The 20,548-nt window shown below is 36.2% G+C and overlaps 1 protein-coding gene across 1 annotated transcript in view; it reads left to right on the top strand.

Moving 5' to 3' along the window:
- Nucleotides 1–1,131: 1,131 nt before the first annotated feature.
- Nucleotides 1,132–20,548, top strand: part of EXOC4 (exocyst complex component 4) — a 911,913-nt gene continuing 892,496 nt past the window's right edge. Inside the window, 1 exon segment of the mRNA XM_074267888.1 lies at nucleotides 1,132–1,256. Within this exon segment, the coding sequence (XP_074123989.1) occupies nucleotides 1,171–1,256 (86 nt within the window). The 5' untranslated portion in view covers nucleotides 1,132–1,170.

The following is a 20,548-nucleotide window of genomic DNA, read 5'->3' as shown; positions in this document are numbered from 1 at the left end:
TTGGAGAATGCTGATTCATAACATTAGGATGCCTGAATCAATTTGATTTCTCCTTTTCTCAGAAGTTCTTTAATCTTCCCCATTATGTGTTTTTTTTTTAACAGTTTTTGGCATAATCTTCCCCCCCCCCCCCAGATTCTCCCTATTCATCTTTCCCCTCATTTTTCTGTCATTTATATTTCTTCCCAGGCTTAAAATATTTTTTTCCTCTGTATCTGACATGGTGAATGATCTGTTGCATGATTCCTAGGAGAACTCATCAACTAAGGTTATTGTTTCAAGTAATGTAAAAGAAAAAAAAAAACTATAAATAAAAATTTAGCCAGATTGTTATTATTTCTAAATATCTTATACTTTATTCTGACAGAGACCATTTTAAAGTTCTAGACACTCACTTTGAACTTCTTTTAGTCAATTATGTGTTTTTAGCATCTGGTCATGCTGTAATATTGGCAGAAGACAAATGTGTAAATCAACCTCCCCCCCCCAAAAAAAAGGGCAGAATTAAAAATATAATTTTAATATATGCTAAAGAAAAATGTTCATTTTTATTAAATTTTAGGGTTTTAGATAATTATATAAATTATCTTTATATTAAAAATAAATTAAATATATATTTATATATTAAAGATAATTATCTTTAGTAATAATGTCTTAAGTTTTCAAAAATTCAAAAATCAAATTTGTAGAAACTTGGGCTATATCAATGTTTTGCATCTGAGAATTCATAGGACAAATGGGCGATAATTTCTAAAACTCCACAGAGATTTAAATTAAAACATCACGTGATAAACACTACAATTAAGTATAATAAAAAATAAAACCGGAATAAAAATAAAGAACAATGAAAAGAGTTTTATGAGGCTGTCATTGGTTAATTTTCCCACGCTTCCAACGCCTGCTAGAGGGAAATGAGTTTGACAGCGGAAATTCACAGTTCATTGACCGAACTACAACTACCAAGATGCTCTGGGGAAAAGCCGCGCCACAGAAGCTTGAGTCCTCTGTTCCCGCCTTCCCAGTTTTCCTATTAGATCGTTGCGCGTATAGTCACGCCCTTGCTCTCATACGATTGGTGCAAACTCCTAACAGGCTCGCACTCAGTGGTTGAGCGTGCTTTTTCCGCTTCTTCCCTCCTCCTCACCTCTTCCCCTCTCGCCCCGTACCAAGATGGCGGCAGAAGCAGCTGGTGGGAAGTACAGGAGCACAGTCAGCAAAAGCAAAGACCCCTCGGGGCTGCTCATCTCCGTGATCAGGTGAGGGAGGGCAGAGGCAGAAGGCCGCTTTCAGGGGCTGGGGGCCGGGATGTCTGGACCCCGGCTGTGGGGCAGGGGAAGAGCTGTCAGTGGTTCTCAACCTCTGGACCCTCCTCTCGCCTCCCTCCTTGCCTCTGATGGGAAGCTCGTCCCAGGGCAAGTGCCCCCCCACACACTCCCACCTCCCCCGCCCCCACGGTTGGCAGTGGTTTCCCTTGAGGTCCTCCGGCTTTCCAGGGGGTCTCAGACCACGGGACAGAAAACCAAGGAATTTCTGTCATCCATCCATTCATCCATCCAACCTGTATCTGGGGCCCTGAACGCAGAGTTACAGGAGTGGACCTTAGGGAGGGGGGGTCTGCAATCTCGTCTAGGTTTTTTTTTTTTTTTTGGGAGGGGGGGTCTCTGAGGTCCTTGTCGCCCACTCAGGGCCACAGGTTTGAAATACAGACCCCTAAGGGAGAGGAATGCGTGAGCACACTCATCTTCAGTAGTCGTGCCTCCTTCAGGCCCCTTCCATCCTCCACCCCAACCTGCCCCCATAACAAACGCCACATATTGTATCACCTTAGCCTCTGGGTTTGATTTCTAGGCCCTGTAATTAAGCTAGCCCGAAACTCTCAATGAGTTGTCTGAGGAAGGGGGGAGGGTGGGAAAGAGAAGGGATCCTTACATCCAGGACCAAGTGAGATAAAGTATCCAAAGAAATAAGGTGCTGGTTCTACGGGAGCTGTTAGTTTCATCCTCTAGTACTTCATTTGGTTTGGAAAAAGTAAACAGGCCAATTTCACTTGAGCTCTAATCAGTTTCACTCTCAAGTCAGTTTCACTCCAAACTTCTGCTGTAGTGATTTTGTGTTTCTGCATGGTCTGAGGATGTTTGACATAATAAGAATTAAGTAGAAAAAGATGTTGAATAAAAAGTTTTTTGAAGTATGTGGGAATAAACATCAACTCCCCCCTCCTTTTTTAAAATTCCCTTCAACATTAATATTTTAATTTGTGTTGAGGTATTCTCAATTTTTAATAAAATCCTCCAAAAATAAAGCCAAATAGTTACTGACATGAAATTCCAGGAGATGATACTGATAGATTAAATGCCATACTTTTATTCTTTCTTTCTTTCTTTTTTTTTTACTTTTATTCTTTCAAAAAAATGTTTCCTGAGTACCCATTATGTGCTTGGTGCTTAGTGGCATCTGTACATGGATAAGACAAAGCCCCTGGCTTTGAGGAGATCACGAAATGAAACCCATTTATGTAATTCACTGTAATTTTCTTATCCTATTTATGAAAGTAAGACTGGGCAAAATTTGAAGGATCAAAATTTGTAACATTAAAATATTTCCATCCTTCCATTACTCTGGTTTCCATAAAAGTGGAGAAGCATTTACCATTGATTTCTCATCTTTTTGCCATAAACTTAGGGTGGAAATTGTGAAGACCTGAAATCCACTCCATGTTTTTTCTTTTTTTAAAGACAATAAGAATAAAATATGCTTGCACTTGAAGAATTACTGTGTTTGTCAGAGTTGGTGTAACGTGTATTGACTGTTGAAGGCTGATGCACAGTTGACCCATTGCTACCTGTGGATCCTTGGTTCTTTTGTTTAATAGAATGTTTTCATCATCTGCCAAATGCCTTAGCACTTTGTACTGAGTGTAATTAGTAAAAACAAAATAAAACAAAAAACGCAACCATAATGCCTCATAGTAGCACCTGAGAATTTCATATGATTTTATATTGTTATTGTGAATGAGCCTACATTGGCCTGGTCAAAATAGCTTGTAGAGAAGATGATCTAAGACTAGTATGAGGTTTCTGTCTCCTGAAGATGAGAAAATTCATTGTCTTGAGTATGATGAGGGATTTCTCATTTTCTTATCTTTTTTCATGTTTTGTCACTCTTTTCTGTATTAAGGTACTGGGCAAAAGGTAGAAGTTAGGAAATAGCTATTTGACTTTCTAGGACCCTGAATTTAATGGTCAGATGAAAGCTATTGTCATATAATCTTAGGTTCTTGATTTTGTGGAATCTCTAAGTTGGAAAAGAGTTCATGAATCTTTACTCATCCACTCATTCATTATTCAACAAACATTTATTGAATGCCTACTACATACATAGCAATATATTCAGTATTGATATTTCATTCAATTTCATTCACCAGGACTGATATTTTGGTTCCACTGACCTGTAGTTTCCTCTCATGCTTAGCTGTCTTTTTTTTTTTTTTTTCTATCTAGCAAAAATCTTTTTAGTTAGTTCATATCCTGTGATTGTGCTAATAAATATGGGGCTAGAAAGTTTGATAATTGAGAATGAGTGAGGTGGGGAAACATTTTTCTCCATCTGATACCTCAAATACTACTGGCTACCGTTTTACTGGTTAGAACATGATTTCACTATTGTGAAATTGATTCCCATTCAATTTTTTAGAACCCTGTTCTTGCCTATCGGGCAAAGGCAAGTGAGGAAACTGTTCATGTAGTAAGATGAGGATAGACAAGGATAGAATATTATGGCATATAGATTCATATTGAATCTATATTCAATCCCCTTCTATCTGCTCAAAAGTTTCTGAGTATCATAGTTTGGGCCTGGGAATTTTTTCACTTTTATTTCTTTGCTATTATGTACTACTGATTGTTCTTTCTTGTATCTTTGTCTATGCTAGACCAAAGTGACTACTTTCAAAAACTGAGGATGAAAGGGTATACATACATACATGGTGTTATACTGAACTGAGGATGAGGATCAAACTTAATGATATCTAAAAGTGTGGGTCAAGTTGGTGGTGTAATGTTTTTATCCTCTTGTCAACATTTCCTGAGTGGCACTCAGAAATCTTGTCTATTGTCTTTAATTGTCTTTCCATTGCAATTCTGTTTCTGTTTCTATCCTATACCATAACTGGGAGAAAAGTCAGTGTCTGTGGATGAGAAAATGGTGACATTCTTCACTTTGAAGGTATTTCTGGAGTAAAAGTTTTACTGTTTCAATAAAGATAAAGTTTGAATTATTGGTAGCACCCGCTCCATTGGGACTATTCCATTGCTTCTAACTGACTTGGACAAAATTTCCTCACTCTCTCTCTGACCACTTCCAAATTCTCTGCCAAAGATTGTAGCTGAAGTACATTGTGTGTCAGGGTATTTTCTCTGGTGAGCTTGTTAATAATAAACTGAAAGAATATAATTGAGCATTTTCATATTTGTTTATGCCATACTAATTGGCATAATTGTAATTACAAAACTAGCTGTTGTATAAGGACTCTTCTGGACCCTCCAAGTGAGTAAGAAACTCTCACAAGAATCAGAAAATATTCCAAATACAGTGTTCTCACACAGAATTGGGGCTATTCTTTGGGACTTTGGGACTGCTGAAATGAGCTAGATTGGTTTGTCCACCCTAGATACATGATCCTCTGGAAAATGAATAACTTGACATAACAGTATGCAGAATATTTGGTAATTATTTTATCCCATTTGAAGTCCATCAATCTCTTTAATTGTCTTTCATATTGAAAAGGGGATATAGGAGAGTTTTTCTTTTATCTCATAAACACGACACATTTTAGAATTTATTTCCTCTCATATCGAATAGGATATAGAGGATTGTTTATGGAAATCAAAAGGTATGGGGATCAAAAAGGTTGGGAACTCCTGATCTAGATTGTAAAATTAGTTACAGAGTCATATCCAAATGCTGTTTAAAAAAAAGGGTGGGGGGGAATTGTAGAGAAGCACAGGACTCCTTTGCTGAGGGTAAATCTCTTGGACATTAGTGATATTGCAAGTATGTGTTAGTGTAGGGGCTTTAAATGAAAGAAATAGAAGGAGAGGATGGGGCAGCTAGCTGATGTAGTAAATAGAGTATGGTGCTTAGAATCTGGAAGATCTGAGTTCAAATCTGTTCTCAGACATTAGCTATATGACCCTTTTATTCCCTTGGCATCCTGGGTCAGCACTAGTTCTCTTGCCCTTTTTCTTGCCACTGAACTTTGATTACTTTGGAGGAGAGAGTGAAGCTGTGAGCATTGAAGTTCTGCCCCACTCATATCCAATTCATGAGTAACTCAGGATATCCTAGAATTGCCTTCAGTACTCTTTGAGAAAGAAGGATGAACAAAAGAGTTCTACATGAAGTCCACCCAGAGAGAAGGACTTCTAAAGCAGGTGTGCTGAGTTAAACTTTATGACACATCTTTCTTAAACATGGGCCATCATTACAGTGATAGTGGTCTAAGTTTAAACTGACTCCTCCCATGGAAGCTATATTTATTTGAATAAGTGAGCTAGCTTCGTAGGACATTTTATAGTAATTGTTTTTACTATATTATTTGAAAAAAGTTGGGGAATGCTGCTATTTTTCCTTTTCTTTCTTATATATCTATTTATCATATTAATTTTCGTTTTCAATAAGCAAGGACAGTTTACTTTTTGTCCCTTGTGGTTTTTATTTTTGATTTCTTTCAAAAAGCTCATTGTCTTTTAAATGGAGCTCCTTGATTCCATCTTAAAACCCCAATATTGGCTTTCAGTGAATGGCCCATACTCCCAAGCTTCTGTGGCTCCTTGTTTAGGTTTAGGTTCTGAGTGCAAATAGCAGTTATTTTTTGTTCTGGCCAGAAACTCTGAGTATCTTCATTTCCCATATTGATATCTTTATGCTGGTAAATTGGACCATCTTTTGTCTGCATTCTTATCCAGGCCTCACTCTTTGAATGGGTTCAGCTTCAGACCACCTGGATACCTGGGAAAAACCTTCATTTAGAAAGGCTAGGTTGCCACTGCATCCTAGGCCCTGGTCAGTTATCTTGACCTTTGTCTTGCCAATGAACTTCTATTTCTCTCAAGTAAGATTGATGACTTTGAACAGCTCTGCCTAACTATTCATATCCAATTCATGTACAAGTTAAGACATGATCCTCACAATGGCATAAGTCCTCTTTGAGAACAAAAGATAATCACCAAGACTAGCCCTTATTTGTCTCAGTTCCTCATCTGTAAAATGAGGGCACATTGGAGAGGAAAATGGCAAACCATTCTAGTATTTTTGCCAAGAAAATCCTAAGACAAAAGTCCATGGGGTTACATTGAGTTGAACAAGACTGAATGACTGAACAACAACAACAACAAAGTAAGTCTGATAAGTTAGATGTCATGGAAAGTAGCTTCAGAATAGGAAGAAACAATCTATACCTAGAAGTTTACAGGAAACAAAATTCAAGAAAGAAGCTAGTAATAAAACCCTGGCTTCTTAACACACAAAGTACAGTTATCCCTTCCACATCACAGGGCTTAATTGTCTGGCACTCCAGTGATCTGGAAAATTCTCATAAAATTTTTTGACTCCATACCAGAGAAGCCCAAATTATTATGGCATTAAAAGATAAAATATGTTAATATTATTTAATGATATATGTATGTTTTATTTATTTCTGAATTTCCGAACTTTTTCTGTGCTGTCTACTGGCCTTTGTGTGTTGTCTTTAACTTCCACAGAACTCCTCCCAAATTCCTATATGTTGAACTGTGATATATCAAAGTCATGTTGGGGAAAATTGCAATGTGGAAGGAACCAACAAGATGTACCAGAATGCCTAATTGCTTGGAGACTTCTAATGAAGTTTTCAAAAAAGCATGTATGATTACATGTCAAATGTTGAAGGAAGGGTTCTTTTCTGGGTATGGATTGGTTTGGTTGTCCACTGAGGTTCCTTCTAAATTTGACATTCTGTTATTCTGTGTAGGAAACAAATTTGACCTTAATGAGTATTGCTAAATCTTGGTAGAGTGAAAAAAATGACTGGTATATGCTCTGGAAGGACATAGTTTATTGAAAAGAAGTAGCATAAGTAAAAGAAGGAGTAGCCTTGTAAATTAAGACAATATACTCATTGAAGAAATTTAGGGTTTTCACCTGAATTTGATGATGAAAATATGATAGAAGACATTTGAATTAAGGAAGGCAGAAATTGAAAGAACATACTTTTCAAAAAGCGAATAGATGTGGAGTTCAGAAATACCACTAACTTAGCATAGAACTACCATATGGTAATAATAAGGGACAAGTGGGAAACTGTTCTGGTCCTGATTCTCTCAACAGGGTAAGATGTTGGACCAAATTTAATCTCATTTTATATAGATAAGTATCACTGTTTCTTTTAGTATAAGTCAATAAAATTCCTAGCCCTTCTTAAAACAAATGCTGCCTAGATGGGCCTCTTCCATTTTGTACTCATGAAGATCATTGCTTTCAACCCAAGCATAAGATTTTTTTTTTTTTTTTTAACTTATTTGCTTCAATTTTAGGCTTCACTAGGAGTAGCATAGAACAGAAGTTCTAAACCTGCGCCCTGGGCCCTGGACACTTGTTTTTTCAGTATTTTGGTAACTATTTCAACAGAATAGGTTTCCTTTGTAATACTATATGTTTTATGCACTTAAAAACAACATTCTGAGGAGAGGTCCATATTATTCTATCAGATTGCTATAGGGGTCCTGATACTAAAAAGGTTGTGAACTTCTGATCTTGGACTTGGAAAAGAAATTGTATTTTGGCACCATTGTCCCATTTGGTTTGATTTAGGAACTACATTAACAAGTTAAAGAGCATTCCAAGGAACATGGTGAGGATAATGAAGTGCCTGTATCTGTGTTATTTGAAGGAACTAGGGATATTTAGTCTGGTATAAAGAAGGATTTCAGGGGTAGGAGCTTATTGGGTTCACATACATTTTGTCTTCAAGCATTTGAAGGACTGTCTTATGGAGCTAAGGGCAGAACTAAGAAGAAATGGGTGGAAATTTATAGTGTTAAGTTTAAATTCAAGATGATAAACAAAACTGACCTTGATAGAGCAAGCCACAAATGGAATGGATTTCCTTGAATCTAGTGAATGATCCCTTTATTGGAAGCAATTTCCAATTATTTCAGAATTTCAGTAATTTAGAAGCAAAATGACCATTTCTTGACCATATTGTAAAGTTTACTCTTATCCAGATGCAGTTAAATACATCTGCTTCTAGCTCTTGAAATTCTGTGATTCTTGAGTCAATAAATATTTATATAATTAAGGAAAATTTTTCTTTCCTTCTCTTGCTCAACATATTTTGGGGTTGCCCAGATAAGTTATTTATTTAGACCTAGCTTTTTCAAAGGTAAATCTAGTATATAATAGTTCTCATCTAGGTTTCCATGAGCCCATGACTGTGTCTCAGGATTTATCTTTTATCAATGACATGGCAGTAACTGCGACTTTCACTCCTCTGGTGTAGACTCTCATCACCCCCTGCCTAGACTGCTATCATAGCATGGTTTGCCTGTCACAAGTCTTTTCACTATAATCCATCCTCAATTCAACTGTCACACTGATCAAAAATAGCTTCCCTAAAGGACTGATCTAAGTGTGTTATTCCTATCAATAAATTGTATTCGACAACAGGATTAAATACAAACCTGCTTGGTCTGTCTTAGCTCTCTGCACTTTTCTAGTCGTCTGTATAAAGTTTTCTTTATGCTTTCCTGCCCCAAAGACAGTAGCCTTCTGCTGTTGGTTGTTTCAGCAAGACATTCCAGCTCTTGACTCTGGATATTTTCCCTGGCTGTCCTCTGGCTTCCTTGACTTTCTTTTCAAAACCCACCTACAATTCTGCCTTCTACAGGAAACCTTTCCTATGCCCTCTTAATTCTAATGCCTTTCTGCTTTTGGCTGTTTTCTGTTTATTCTGTGTATAATGTATACATAATTGTTTGCATGTTGTCTTCCTCATTAGATTGTAAACTTCTTGGTGCCGGTGCTGGTTGTCTGACTTTTGCCTTTTTTTGCCCTCCCAGTGCTTAGTATGGCGCCTTATACATAGCAGGCACTCAAAACATGTTTAGTGATTGGTTGCCTGGAACATGGAAGACTTACCTGAAAGACTTCAAAGTTGTTTTTTTTCCCCCCCAAGGAAGCCTAGAGTATAATTATAGTGCAAGGGAGATGAATATTTGTAAAGTATATCTGGTGGACTTTGGGGAAAATTGGCATTATTGGTAAAACTACACTTTTGAGTTTTCCCAAACGAAATATAGGGGTGTGGGAATGTCTTCAGATCTATAAAATAATATTTTGAGAGAGCTATGGAAGGAATGAAAGAGGATGAAAGAGAGGGGATTCTTAAAATTTAGTTATATACTAAAAGGGTGTTCGATAAAAGATAACCATTAGATCAGATTTTTTGGTTGTTTAACCTTGCTACGGACCTTTTAAAATGGAGCTAATTGGATGGACAGAGTTCTGGCTACCTGCTGTTTTTGTTTTTGTTTTTTGTTTTTTGTTTTTTGTTTTTTTTTATATAGAAGACATTCACCTCCATTTATATTGATTTTTCCTAACCTTTTGTTTGGTCTGAAGGCTGCAGGCAGCCTTTTTACATGTAAAATAAGCAAGTTGGCATTTTGGAGATGCTATTTTATTTTGCTAGACCTTGTCAGATTTTTAATTGGTGAATGTGTCTGCCTCTTACAGTTAGGTGATTCGCTTTCCAATTAAATTTTTTTTTTTCTTTACAAGTTGGCCTTTAATAGCTGCTTTAATTGGGAAGACAAACTTTGGTTGTGACTTGAGAAAGAGACCTCATTGAAATCTCAGAGCAGAGCTTTTAAAGACCCAGATTCTGGTTACAAATGACAAGAAGAATTGAAAACAGCCAAGTATCAACTTTAATGTCTTCACAAAAGTTGGCTTTCAAAAATCCTCTGAAAATCCTTTATTTTAGACACCTATGAAAACCCTTCCTCAGAGGATTTTTTTGGTTAGCACATTTAATTCAAAGGTACCCTTACAGAAAAGTCTAGTCTTTGATGAGATGTCTGAAAAAACAACCTTGATTTCAATGGCATGGCTGGTAGAAAGAAAGAAACATTCATGTGGTGGCCAGGGCTTATAGCAGAGTTGTTAAGAGTTGGGTTGAATTTCATTTCTGGAAATGAGTTTAGGGAAATATTTTAATTGTATTAATTATTCCATTTCCAGGTAGGCTGGGGAATACCAGGTACTATTGGAAGTTGGAGACTTTGAAAACTATTTCAAGAATACCTAGAATTGGATTCTTGACAGAAAGACTCAGAAATTTTAGGAATACTTGGACAGCACATGTGAGTTTAAAGGAAAAGAAATAATCTAGACATGGCGGCAATCGGGACATCATTGTTAACTTTGGAGAAAGGTTTTCAGTTGAATGATGAAGATAGGAGTTAGACTGCCAAGAGTTAAGAGGAGAGTGAGAGGAAGGAAGTGTAGGCACCTTTTGTGGGTAACAGTAAGTTCAGCCACAAATGGGACATGCAATATAGGCCTGTGGAAGTGGAGATGAACATATCAAATGACAAATCGAACCTTAGTCTCCTGAAATCCCTATGTGCAACTTTTAGTTTCTTTTGGTCTAGGGCAATAGAACATTTTATGGTGGGTAAAAAAAAAGGAAAGCAAGCTTATATACAAAAGCAAAATAGGTAAGATACTAAGTGTTCTATATTTTTTAAACTGATGATTCTGCTTTGTCACTAAACCCTGCAGAAGCAAATTTAGATTCTATACAAAGGAAAAAACTTCCTAACAGTATAAATTATCTAGAAGTTGTGTGGGCCTGCTCTGGGAGGTAAATAGTATAATTCCTCTGATTTGAGGACTTTAAGCAAAGGCTAGATGATTACTTGCTGGATATCTTGGAAAAAATACAGATTGGATTGGATTGGATGGCCACAAAGGGCTCTTCCAACTCAGAATTTTCTGTAATTCTTGGTATAATTGTCTATGAAAGTATAGATAGAGGATAGTGGACTTGTTCAGCATCTCTTCATTCATTGTTTGGAATCATAGGTAGAGATTAAAACCCTGAGCTACCAATAGGATCAGTTTTCTTTTTGCTTTACTGAATGATGAGATTTTTCATGTTTTAGATCTTGTTAACTTGGCTTTTAGAATTAAAGCTTACATATATTTTCTTGGCCAATTTTTGAGATGAATATAGGCTTAGATTTCAGATAGGTTGTGTCTAAAACAAAAATAAATTGATTTGGTTCTCTATGATAAATATCATTCTGTTTGCTACATTTCTTATCCTATTGCCATTTCAGTTAGAAACTTGTAAATTGGTGGTTCTCTAATCATTAGACTTGGAGTCAAGGGACCTGGGTTCAAATTCTATCCTCCCACTTCAGACATTTATCCTGCTCCTAATTTCCCCATTAGTTTGTAGAGCAGTGTTCTCCCTCAGTCCTTCAGGCTCACTTCCTCAACTCTTCATCTGCTGCCAAGGCTGATGACATTTTATATCTCTGATATAGGCCTCCCCTCCAAAACCTAGGTTGTGAGCCTGAACAATTGGGAGAGTGATGGCATCTTCAATAGTAACAGGGAAATTGGGACAAGGGCAGGGATTTTTCGGGGGAGATAATTCTGTTTGGGGCATATTGAGCTTAAGATGGCCAAGGGATATCCAGCTTGACATGGTTAATGGGGGCTTAGAGATGTAAGACTAAAGATCAGGAAAGACATTAGGGCTGACTAAGTAAAATTGAGAATCATCAGCGTAAAGATGATAATTGAATTCAGGGAAATTGATGAGAAATAGTCTAGTGGGAGAAAAGAAGAAGGCCCCAAACCATAGGAGCTACCCATTTTTAGGGGTGGGACAAAGTGAACATTCAGCACAGAAAGACTATGAGAATCAAGAGAGACCATGAGAAAAGAGTGTCCAAAAGAAAAAGGTGATCAGCAGCGTCAGAGGCTGCAGAAAGTTTAAGACAGGTGATAAGTGAGAAAAGGCCTCTAGACGTGGCAATTGGGATCATTGTTAACTTTGGAGAAAGATTTTCAGTTGAATGATGAAGATAGGAGTAAGACTGCCAAGAGTTAAAAGGGGAGTGAGAGGACGGAAGTGGAGGCACCCTTTGTGGATAACAGTAAGTTTAGCCACAAATGGGACATGCATTGTAGGTCTATGGAAGTGGAGATTGACAGATCAAATGAGAGTTAAAAAAAATATATAAAAATTATTATTTTTTTTTTATTTTTACAAAAAATTTATGCATAGGTCATTTTCCAGCATTGACAATTGCAAAACCTTTTGTTTTAACTTTTCCCCTTCTTCCCCCCACCCCTTCCCCCAGATGGCAGGTTAACCAATATATGTTAAATATGTGAAAGTATAAGTTAAATACAATATATGTATACATGTCCAAACAGATATTTTGCTGTACAAAAAGAATTGGAGGCAGACAAAAATATAGGGATTGGGAATTCTACGTAGTGGTTCATAGTCAACTCCCAGAGTTCTTTCTCTGGGTGTAGCTGGTTCAGTTCATTACTGCTTTATTGGAACTGATTTGGTTCATCTTATTGTTGGAGAGGGCCTTGTCCATCAGAATTGATCAAAATGAGAGTTTTTTTGAGGGCATTTTTGTAGGCAGTACATAAAGAACCAGTACAAAGGAAATGATAGAAGAGAAGCGAAAGGATAGGGATGATAATGAGAGCAATCTATTGGAGAAAACAAGATGGAATAAAATGACCCTGTACACATAAAAGAATTGGGATCAGCAAAGATAACCACTTCTTCATATGAATTATCATTGAGGGAGGAGATGGTAATAGAAGACATCTCATGAAGTGATAGAAGGAGAGGAGAAAAGAGAGCTGCTGGTAAATAGTTTCAACTTTTTTTTAGTAAATTGTGAGTGAGGTTCTCACTTGAGAGGGTGGGGGAAGAAGGGGCTCTGGAGGGTTTGAGAAGGATGAACAAATTGGAAAAATTCCACTTGTGGGTAAGGCCCTAACTAGATTAAGGAAATGTAAAAGGATTACCTTGCTGCAACAAAGGCTTAGTTGAGATTGTGTAACAAATTTCTAGTGGACTCAATCAGCATAATTTCATGATTTTCTCTTTCTTTGTCTACTGTAAATAGGAGCAAGGGTTGGAGATGGTGGAACTAATACACAAAGCTGAGGCTTGGGTAGGGCAAGATTGTTGATAGACAAGAGATTCCAGAGAGAAGTCTAGTATAGGATTGAACTGTTTCAGGGACACTGATACATTGTTGGTGGAACTGTGAATACATCCAGCCATTCTGGAGAGCAATTTGGAACTATACTCAAAAAGTTATCAAACTGTGCATACCCTTTGATCCAGCAGTGTTACTACTGGGCTTATATCCCAAAGAAATTAGTACTAAAGAGGGGAAAGGGACCTGTATGCGCAAGAATGTTTGTGGTAGCCCCCTTTGTAGTGGCCAGAAACTGGAAACCGAGCAGATGCCCATCAATTGGAGAATGGCTGAATAAATTGTGGTATATGAATGTTATGAAATATTATTGTTCTGTAAGAAATGACCAACAGGATGATTTCAGAAAGGCCTGGAGGGACTTACATGAACTGATACTGAGTGAAATGAGCAGAACCAGGAGATCATTATATACTTCAACAACAATACTATATGATGATCAATTCTTCAACATGAGATGAACCAAATCAGTTCTAATAGAGCAGTAATGAACTGAACCAGTTACACCCAGAGAAAGAACTCTGGGAGATGACTATGAACCACTACATAGAATTCCCAATACCCCTATTTTTTCAAAGTCTGATTCTTTTTGTACAGTAAAATAACTGTTTGGACATGTATACATATATTGTATTTAATTTATACTTTAACATATGTAACACGTATTGGTCAACCTGCCATCTGGGGGAGTGAGGTGGGGAGAAGGAGGGGAAAAATTGGAACAAAAGGCTTGGCAATTGCCAATGCTGTAAAATTACCCATGCATATATCTGGTAAATAAAAAACTATAATAAAAAAAAAAAAAAAAAAGGATTGAACTGTTTTGTCACTAGGGCAAGATAGGAAAAGAGGAAGAGTGTAGACAGTTCAGAGTTAAAAAAAAAACAGAGTTAGAAGGATTGTAGTTTACAGTAAGGATGAAGAATAGGAATTGCAAGGCAGAAGAATTGCAATGACAACAGATGGCTATGAAATAAAGGAATTTCAGACTTCATGAACATAGAAGTGGAACATTTTAGGTGGTGGCAAAATAATGGTCAGACCATCTCTGGGGTCTGGGAGAGTACATCTTAGAAAATGATTAAGTTGAGGAATTGGGAAGCAAGGTGTTTGAGGTATCACCATGTATGTTGAAATCTCCTAACATAAAAGCAGGAGTTGAGGAAGAGAGAAAGGCCATGAATTCACTTCAGAAAAAAGGAGAAAATCCCGGAGCTCCATAGACTACAGATATCAGAATCTTGATTGGGTGATAATGCCTAGAATGCATTTCCTCCTTACTTGTGCCACAGAGAATTTTTCTTTTCCTTTTGAATGTAATTGAAACATCATCTACAAAAAAATAAAATAAAATAAATAATCTTTTGATTCTGTCAGCTCTTAGTGACTTTGCTTCCTAACTACCATATGTTTAATACTTCATTTTGTCTTTATTATTTTTATTTGTATTCCATATACTTAGATATGTACTCATCTCTCCATTAAAATGTAAGCTGAGAATAGGTATTTTCATTCTTTATACATTTGTCTTTGCTCATTGTAGCTGAAATCTAATATTCTCAGTAGTACCAAGTATTTAATAAAATTGGAAAAAGAAATGGCAAACCATTCCAATACCTTTGTCAAGCAAACTCTGTGGAGTTGGACACAACTGAATTGATTGAACATCAACATCAAAATTTAATAAATGGTTTAATAAAAGATCAATAAGTTCCACTAATATTGATTATGACAGTGAGACTGTCATGCCAAGCATTTATACTTCTATCTACCATCTGGTTTTCTGCTCATTGAAAATTTTAATTTTATTTCTTCATCTACTTGGAGTAGTGATAGTCTCAGTGAATTAAGTAATGGCAACCAAATTCAGAACAGATGATTTGCATATTAGAAGTTCATTTATTAACTTATAATAAGAAATTGTAACTGCCAGACTGGAATGTTTGTATTGACTGTCAGAATATTCTTTTTGTAGCATGCAAACCTTGTGAAGTTTGATTAAGATCAGAAGATTGGTTCCCTGAGGGCAGTTATTGTTGACTTTTTGTTTTTTTGTCCCTAGTCAGCATTTGGACAGTCCGCATTTGATTAGTGTTTGTTAGATTGGATTGTACTGTATATAGAGTTATACCAGATGGAAGTAGGAATTTGGATTAGGGACTTTAAAAAAAAAATGAATCAACCAACCTTCTTCATAAAAGGGATATTTATGCCAAATATATTGGATATATCTCTTAAGAAATTGCTGAGTGTCAGAGTTGGGAATGGAGGATGAGACCCAGGTTATCTAATTCAGTTCCTATCTGAAAAGGAATTCCCTTTATGACCAAGTCAACAAATGGTTATGCAACATTTTCTTTTTTTTTAAATTGGGTTTTGGAAAATTGATATCTCCCTTTTGTTTATATATTACATCAGTTCCAATTCCCTTACATTTCAGTTCCTTAATTTCTCTATACCTGTTTTTTTTTTTTTTTTTGTTTTTTTGTTTTTTTTGTTTTTTGTTACCATGAAAACACCTGCAACTTTTTGGTGTCTCTGGGATCTTTCTGTTTTTGAAACTCTAGGTTTTCACTTATTTTTCTATAATTCCAAATTTCCTTACAGAATAGTTGGATCAGGCAATACCTCCATCAGCTCTGCCAAATGTGTGAAAGACTGTGCATTTGAGCTAATCCTTTACAAATGAGTAGAATTTGGGTAGTATGAGTAGAGGGGGATGGGGTACCTTATGTGTGGTCATGTGACTGATTTTACTAAAAATTTCAAAAATTTTTCACTTGCTTTTCTTTCTATAGTTTCTCCAACATGGATGATGACTTACTGAGATGATTGAAAAGGAATTGTCAGATATTTAGGAGAAGAGCCTAAGAGTGTCATGGAATCCCAAGAGGAGGGAGGCGATTGATTATTAATCAAGGAGAATTGAAGGAGAAAGTCTAGGAAAAGGCCTTTGAATTGAACAGTTGAAAGGTCTTTTTGAAGGACTGTCATGTGGGGATGTGATTAGTGGGGCAGCTAGGTGACCCAGTAGAAAGAGCTATGACCCTGGAGTCAGTAGGATCTGAATTCCAATTTGACACATTTGTCAGCTGTGTGACTCCAAGGAAGTCACTGAACCTCAGTTGCCTAATGCAAGGGAGAAGGAAAAGGAGAGAAAGAACTGGGTTTAGATTTGTTTTACTTGTTCCCAGAGTGGAGAATTAATTACATGGATTTTTGGCAGTGAAAATGCCAAATTAATGTAAACATAACTTCTTAACAGTTTAAAGTTATCCAAAAGTGATATGGACTGCTCCAGGAAGTAGTAAATTTATAATCTCTGGGGATTTTCTAGCTGAAGTTGGATGAACACTTTTGGGAGACATAGTAGAGAGAGTTTCTGCTCAGGTACCAGATCTCATCTCTCCTAGAGGTTTCCTCTAAGCTTAAAATTCTGCAATTCTTTGAAATGTCAAGAATTTTGCCAAGTGAGTGAAAGACTTTGTGGATTTCAGGTGGAACTTGAGCTGGTCTTTAAAAGTGAAAGAATTTGGGTAGATTGAGAAGAGGGGAATGGAATTCCAAGTTTCCACATCAGTGGTAGTATAACTGTTATATCTGCCTTATGTGTTGTTAGAGGACTGATCTTATTTAAATTTGGATATGTACTTTTCATTTGGTTATGCAATTTTATAGCTCATTGTCATCAAGAGTATTTTGTAAAACTGAGTTAATTGAAATATTGAAAAACTGTATTGTGTGTAGTAATTGGCACTAAGTGCTGTTTGGAGCAAGATACCAGTGGTTTTTCAATTGATATCAAGAGGGAGATTGCTTAGTATCACTTTGTATAAAATGGATTGCTTGTATTGAATTTAAGGATAGTGATTTAGTGTAAGAAAATAATTCAGAGAGACTTGTATTTTTGAATTATAAGTGAGTTGGTTCTCTTCCCTCTCCTATCCCCTCCATGTTTATGACATCTGAAGAAGCCAAATAGAAATTTTCAGTAAGAAAATAACTCCATCACAAAGTTGCCTTTTGGATTTTGTCATGCTTTGAATAAAATAATATCCCTTGGGTTCATAGTGGTATTCTGTAGATCCTTTCTCGCTATGAAGAGCGCATAACATTATTCTTAGCTCTCTATGCTAGTATTATGATGGACTTCTGTTATATTTATAGTTCACTGGTAGTGCTAATAGTGTACCTAACACAGACTAAGTGCTCTGCTCAATGTAGTGTGTCATTTTTGCAAAGATCATGTACTTAGTTCTTACCCAGTTTTCTGTAGTACTTAAATACTTTGCAGTCTCTTCTCAGTACCTTACTCTTCAATCTGCAGTTTTATTCAGCCAATACTTTTCAACTGACCATAAGTAGTAATACCGATGCTGACAAAACAGGTATACTCTGCTGTCAAATAATAGTCTTGAGTTGGCTAGTATATACTTTAAAGGAAAAGAAAATCTGTGAAGCTGACACCTTGAAATGCAGGTTAAATAGATGGTGTAGCCCAATCTAATCTTTCTTGGTTATAGGCAGTTTGAGGAAGGAGATGGAAAAAAGCTTATGAAAACATGAAAGCTAGGACATCATCTTTCAGTTAATTTAGCTTAGTTATCTATTCACCCAGATGGGCATACACACTTGATAGCCTGAACATCGTAGAGCATTAGGGACAATGAATGTTATGTCCCCTGTCTGTCTATAGTACCTAGGTCCTACTCCTTAAAGAGAGGACTGAAATCCTATTTATCCTTATTGCATTTGTGTAGAATGTTGTAAATTAAATATTTTAATTTTTGAGTATCACTAGACTTCTCTAGGCTTCGCATCAAGATTGTAAACAAATGTCTTTCCATACTCTGTGTATGTGAATTATTATCTAGATTATAACCAAGTCAAGGTCTGCCCTACCTTCTATATTATGTTTAACTTATAGATTTAAGTGATATTTGCAAATCCCATACGTAGTGGTAGTGATTTCACTTTTTAAACTGATGCCTTTAAAAAATACCCATCATTTCTTCATAGATTGTTGTTACCTGCTCCTTGGTAACCCTACCTTCAAGTTCATCGTTTGTTTCAGGGAACTGAAATTGTTCATTGAAGTTACTCTGTTAGCTGCTTTTTCATGTTTTGATAACATTGTAGTCATTGTATATTGTTCTCTGGGATTTGTTTATTTTGTTTTGCATAACTTCCTATATCTTCTTGTGTCTTTCTGAATTTCTCATGTCTTTTATATCTTATGATAGTAATTCTGTTACTTTTTATATGTCCATAGCACTTCTACAGATGATAGCCACCCACTTTCTTTCCAATGGGTTTTGTGAATATGTTTGTTTTTGTTGCCACAAAGAATATGTTTTGACCTATAACTTTGGTAGCCCAGTCTGTCATCTGTTTAGTTTTTACTTTAATTTATTATTTTTCCCAAATTACATTCAAAACAGTTTTTTACATTTGTTTTTAAAACTTTGAGAAACCACATGCGAAGTTATGTAAAACATTTCCATAAAAGTCATATTGTGAAATATCTCTCACCCTAATTTAAAAAACCAAAACTTCAAGAAAATGAAATTAAAGAAAGAAAGAGAGAGAGGGAAAGGGGGGGGGGGGAGAAAGAAAGAAGGGAAGAAGGGGAAAGAGAAAGGACAGGGACGGAGGAACTCTGTATTCAGACAATTAGTTTCTTCTCTGGGTATGGATAGAATTTTTCATCCTAAATCCTTCAGAGTAGTTGTGGATCATTGTACTGTTGAGAATAGCAAAGTTATTTATAACTGGTTATCCCTGAACATCGCTATTACAAATTATATTACAGTTTGTTTCACTTTGCTTGAGTTCATGGAGGACTTTTCAGGGTTTTTTTCCCCTAAGAATATCCTGCTCATCATTTCCTGGAGAACAATAATACTCCATGAAAATCATACACCACAATGTATTCATTCATTCCCCAAGTGATGGGCATCCCCTCAATTTCCAATTTTTTTGCCCTGAGAAGAGAGCTGCTATAAATATTTTTTGTACATATATGTCCTTCTTCTTTTTTTTTTTTTTTTTTTTTAAAGTATTCATACCTAGTAGTGGTATGCTTACATTTATAGTTCTTTGGGCATAGATCATATCTTTTGATCATTTATCAATTGGGGCATGCCTTTACTTTATTTTATTTTTTTTATAAATTTGACTCCATTTCCTTTATGTTTGAGAAATAAGGTCTTATCAGATAAACTTGCTTCAAAATTCTTTTTACAATTACTATTGCTAGCTATTTCCCCCTTCCCCCCCCCCCCATTTATTCTATTTTCTCTCTCTCTCTTTGGGTTTAGTTTTATGCTGCAAACATTCAGGTAGGATAAGCCTAATTTTTCTGGGTTAGATAGTATAGTACTAATTTAAAATCCTTGAATTATATTTGAATTATATTATATTTTAAGTTATAATTGTTATATAATTATATAATTTGGAATTTTTTCTTTGGGCTTAATTTTGTTGCAAATGTTATAAACAGACCCTATATCCAGATAATCTGATAGATAAATTAGGATAATCCAGGTAAAGATCTGAAGATAAAGATAGGTGGATTCTTTGTGTCCATACTTTGAATGAATAAAAGGAAGAAGGCCAAGGCTTCAGATGTGTGATGTCATTGGGACTGAGATTTCACTTAATTGGGGTAGCTATGTGGTATAGTGGATAGAGCACTGACCTATAGCCATGAAGATCTAAGAACAAGTCTAGTACTTAATAACTGTGTGACCCTGGGGAAGTCAGTTAGCCTTTGCCTCAGTTTCCCCATTGGGGTAGCTAAGTGATTCATTGGATAGAGAGCTGGGCTTGGAGTCAGGAAGACCTGAGTTCAGATGTGGTCACAGACACTTATTAACTATGTGACCTTGGCCAAGACACTTAATCTTTGTCTTAAACACCTGGAGAAGGAAATAGCAAACCCCTCCAGTATTACTTGCTAAGAAAATCCCATTAACAATATTGGCATTTGGTGGTCCATGGGGTCATGAAGAATCAGATACTACTGAACAGCAAATGCTATGTAAATATTAGCTGCTATTATAATTGTTATTCCTACTACATAAGTGTTTCAAATAATTTAAGTAGACCCCCCTCCCCATGTGACAGTGCTTTAAAAATGATTTTTATGGAGCACTTTCTGAAATGCATTACCCACTGCCATATTTTAAAGATGACTAAATTTTTTTTTAAGAACTCATAGTCATTTGTCTTTTGGTCAT

The sequence above is a fragment of the Sminthopsis crassicaudata genome, chromosome 5, assembly GCF_048593235.1.
Source record: "Sminthopsis crassicaudata isolate SCR6 chromosome 5, ASM4859323v1, whole genome shotgun sequence".
Lineage (NCBI taxonomy): Eukaryota > Metazoa > Chordata > Mammalia > Dasyuromorphia > Dasyuridae > Sminthopsis > Sminthopsis crassicaudata.
The sequence above is the reverse complement of the archived record's forward strand: the minus strand, read 5'-3'. Positions and strand labels throughout refer to the sequence as shown.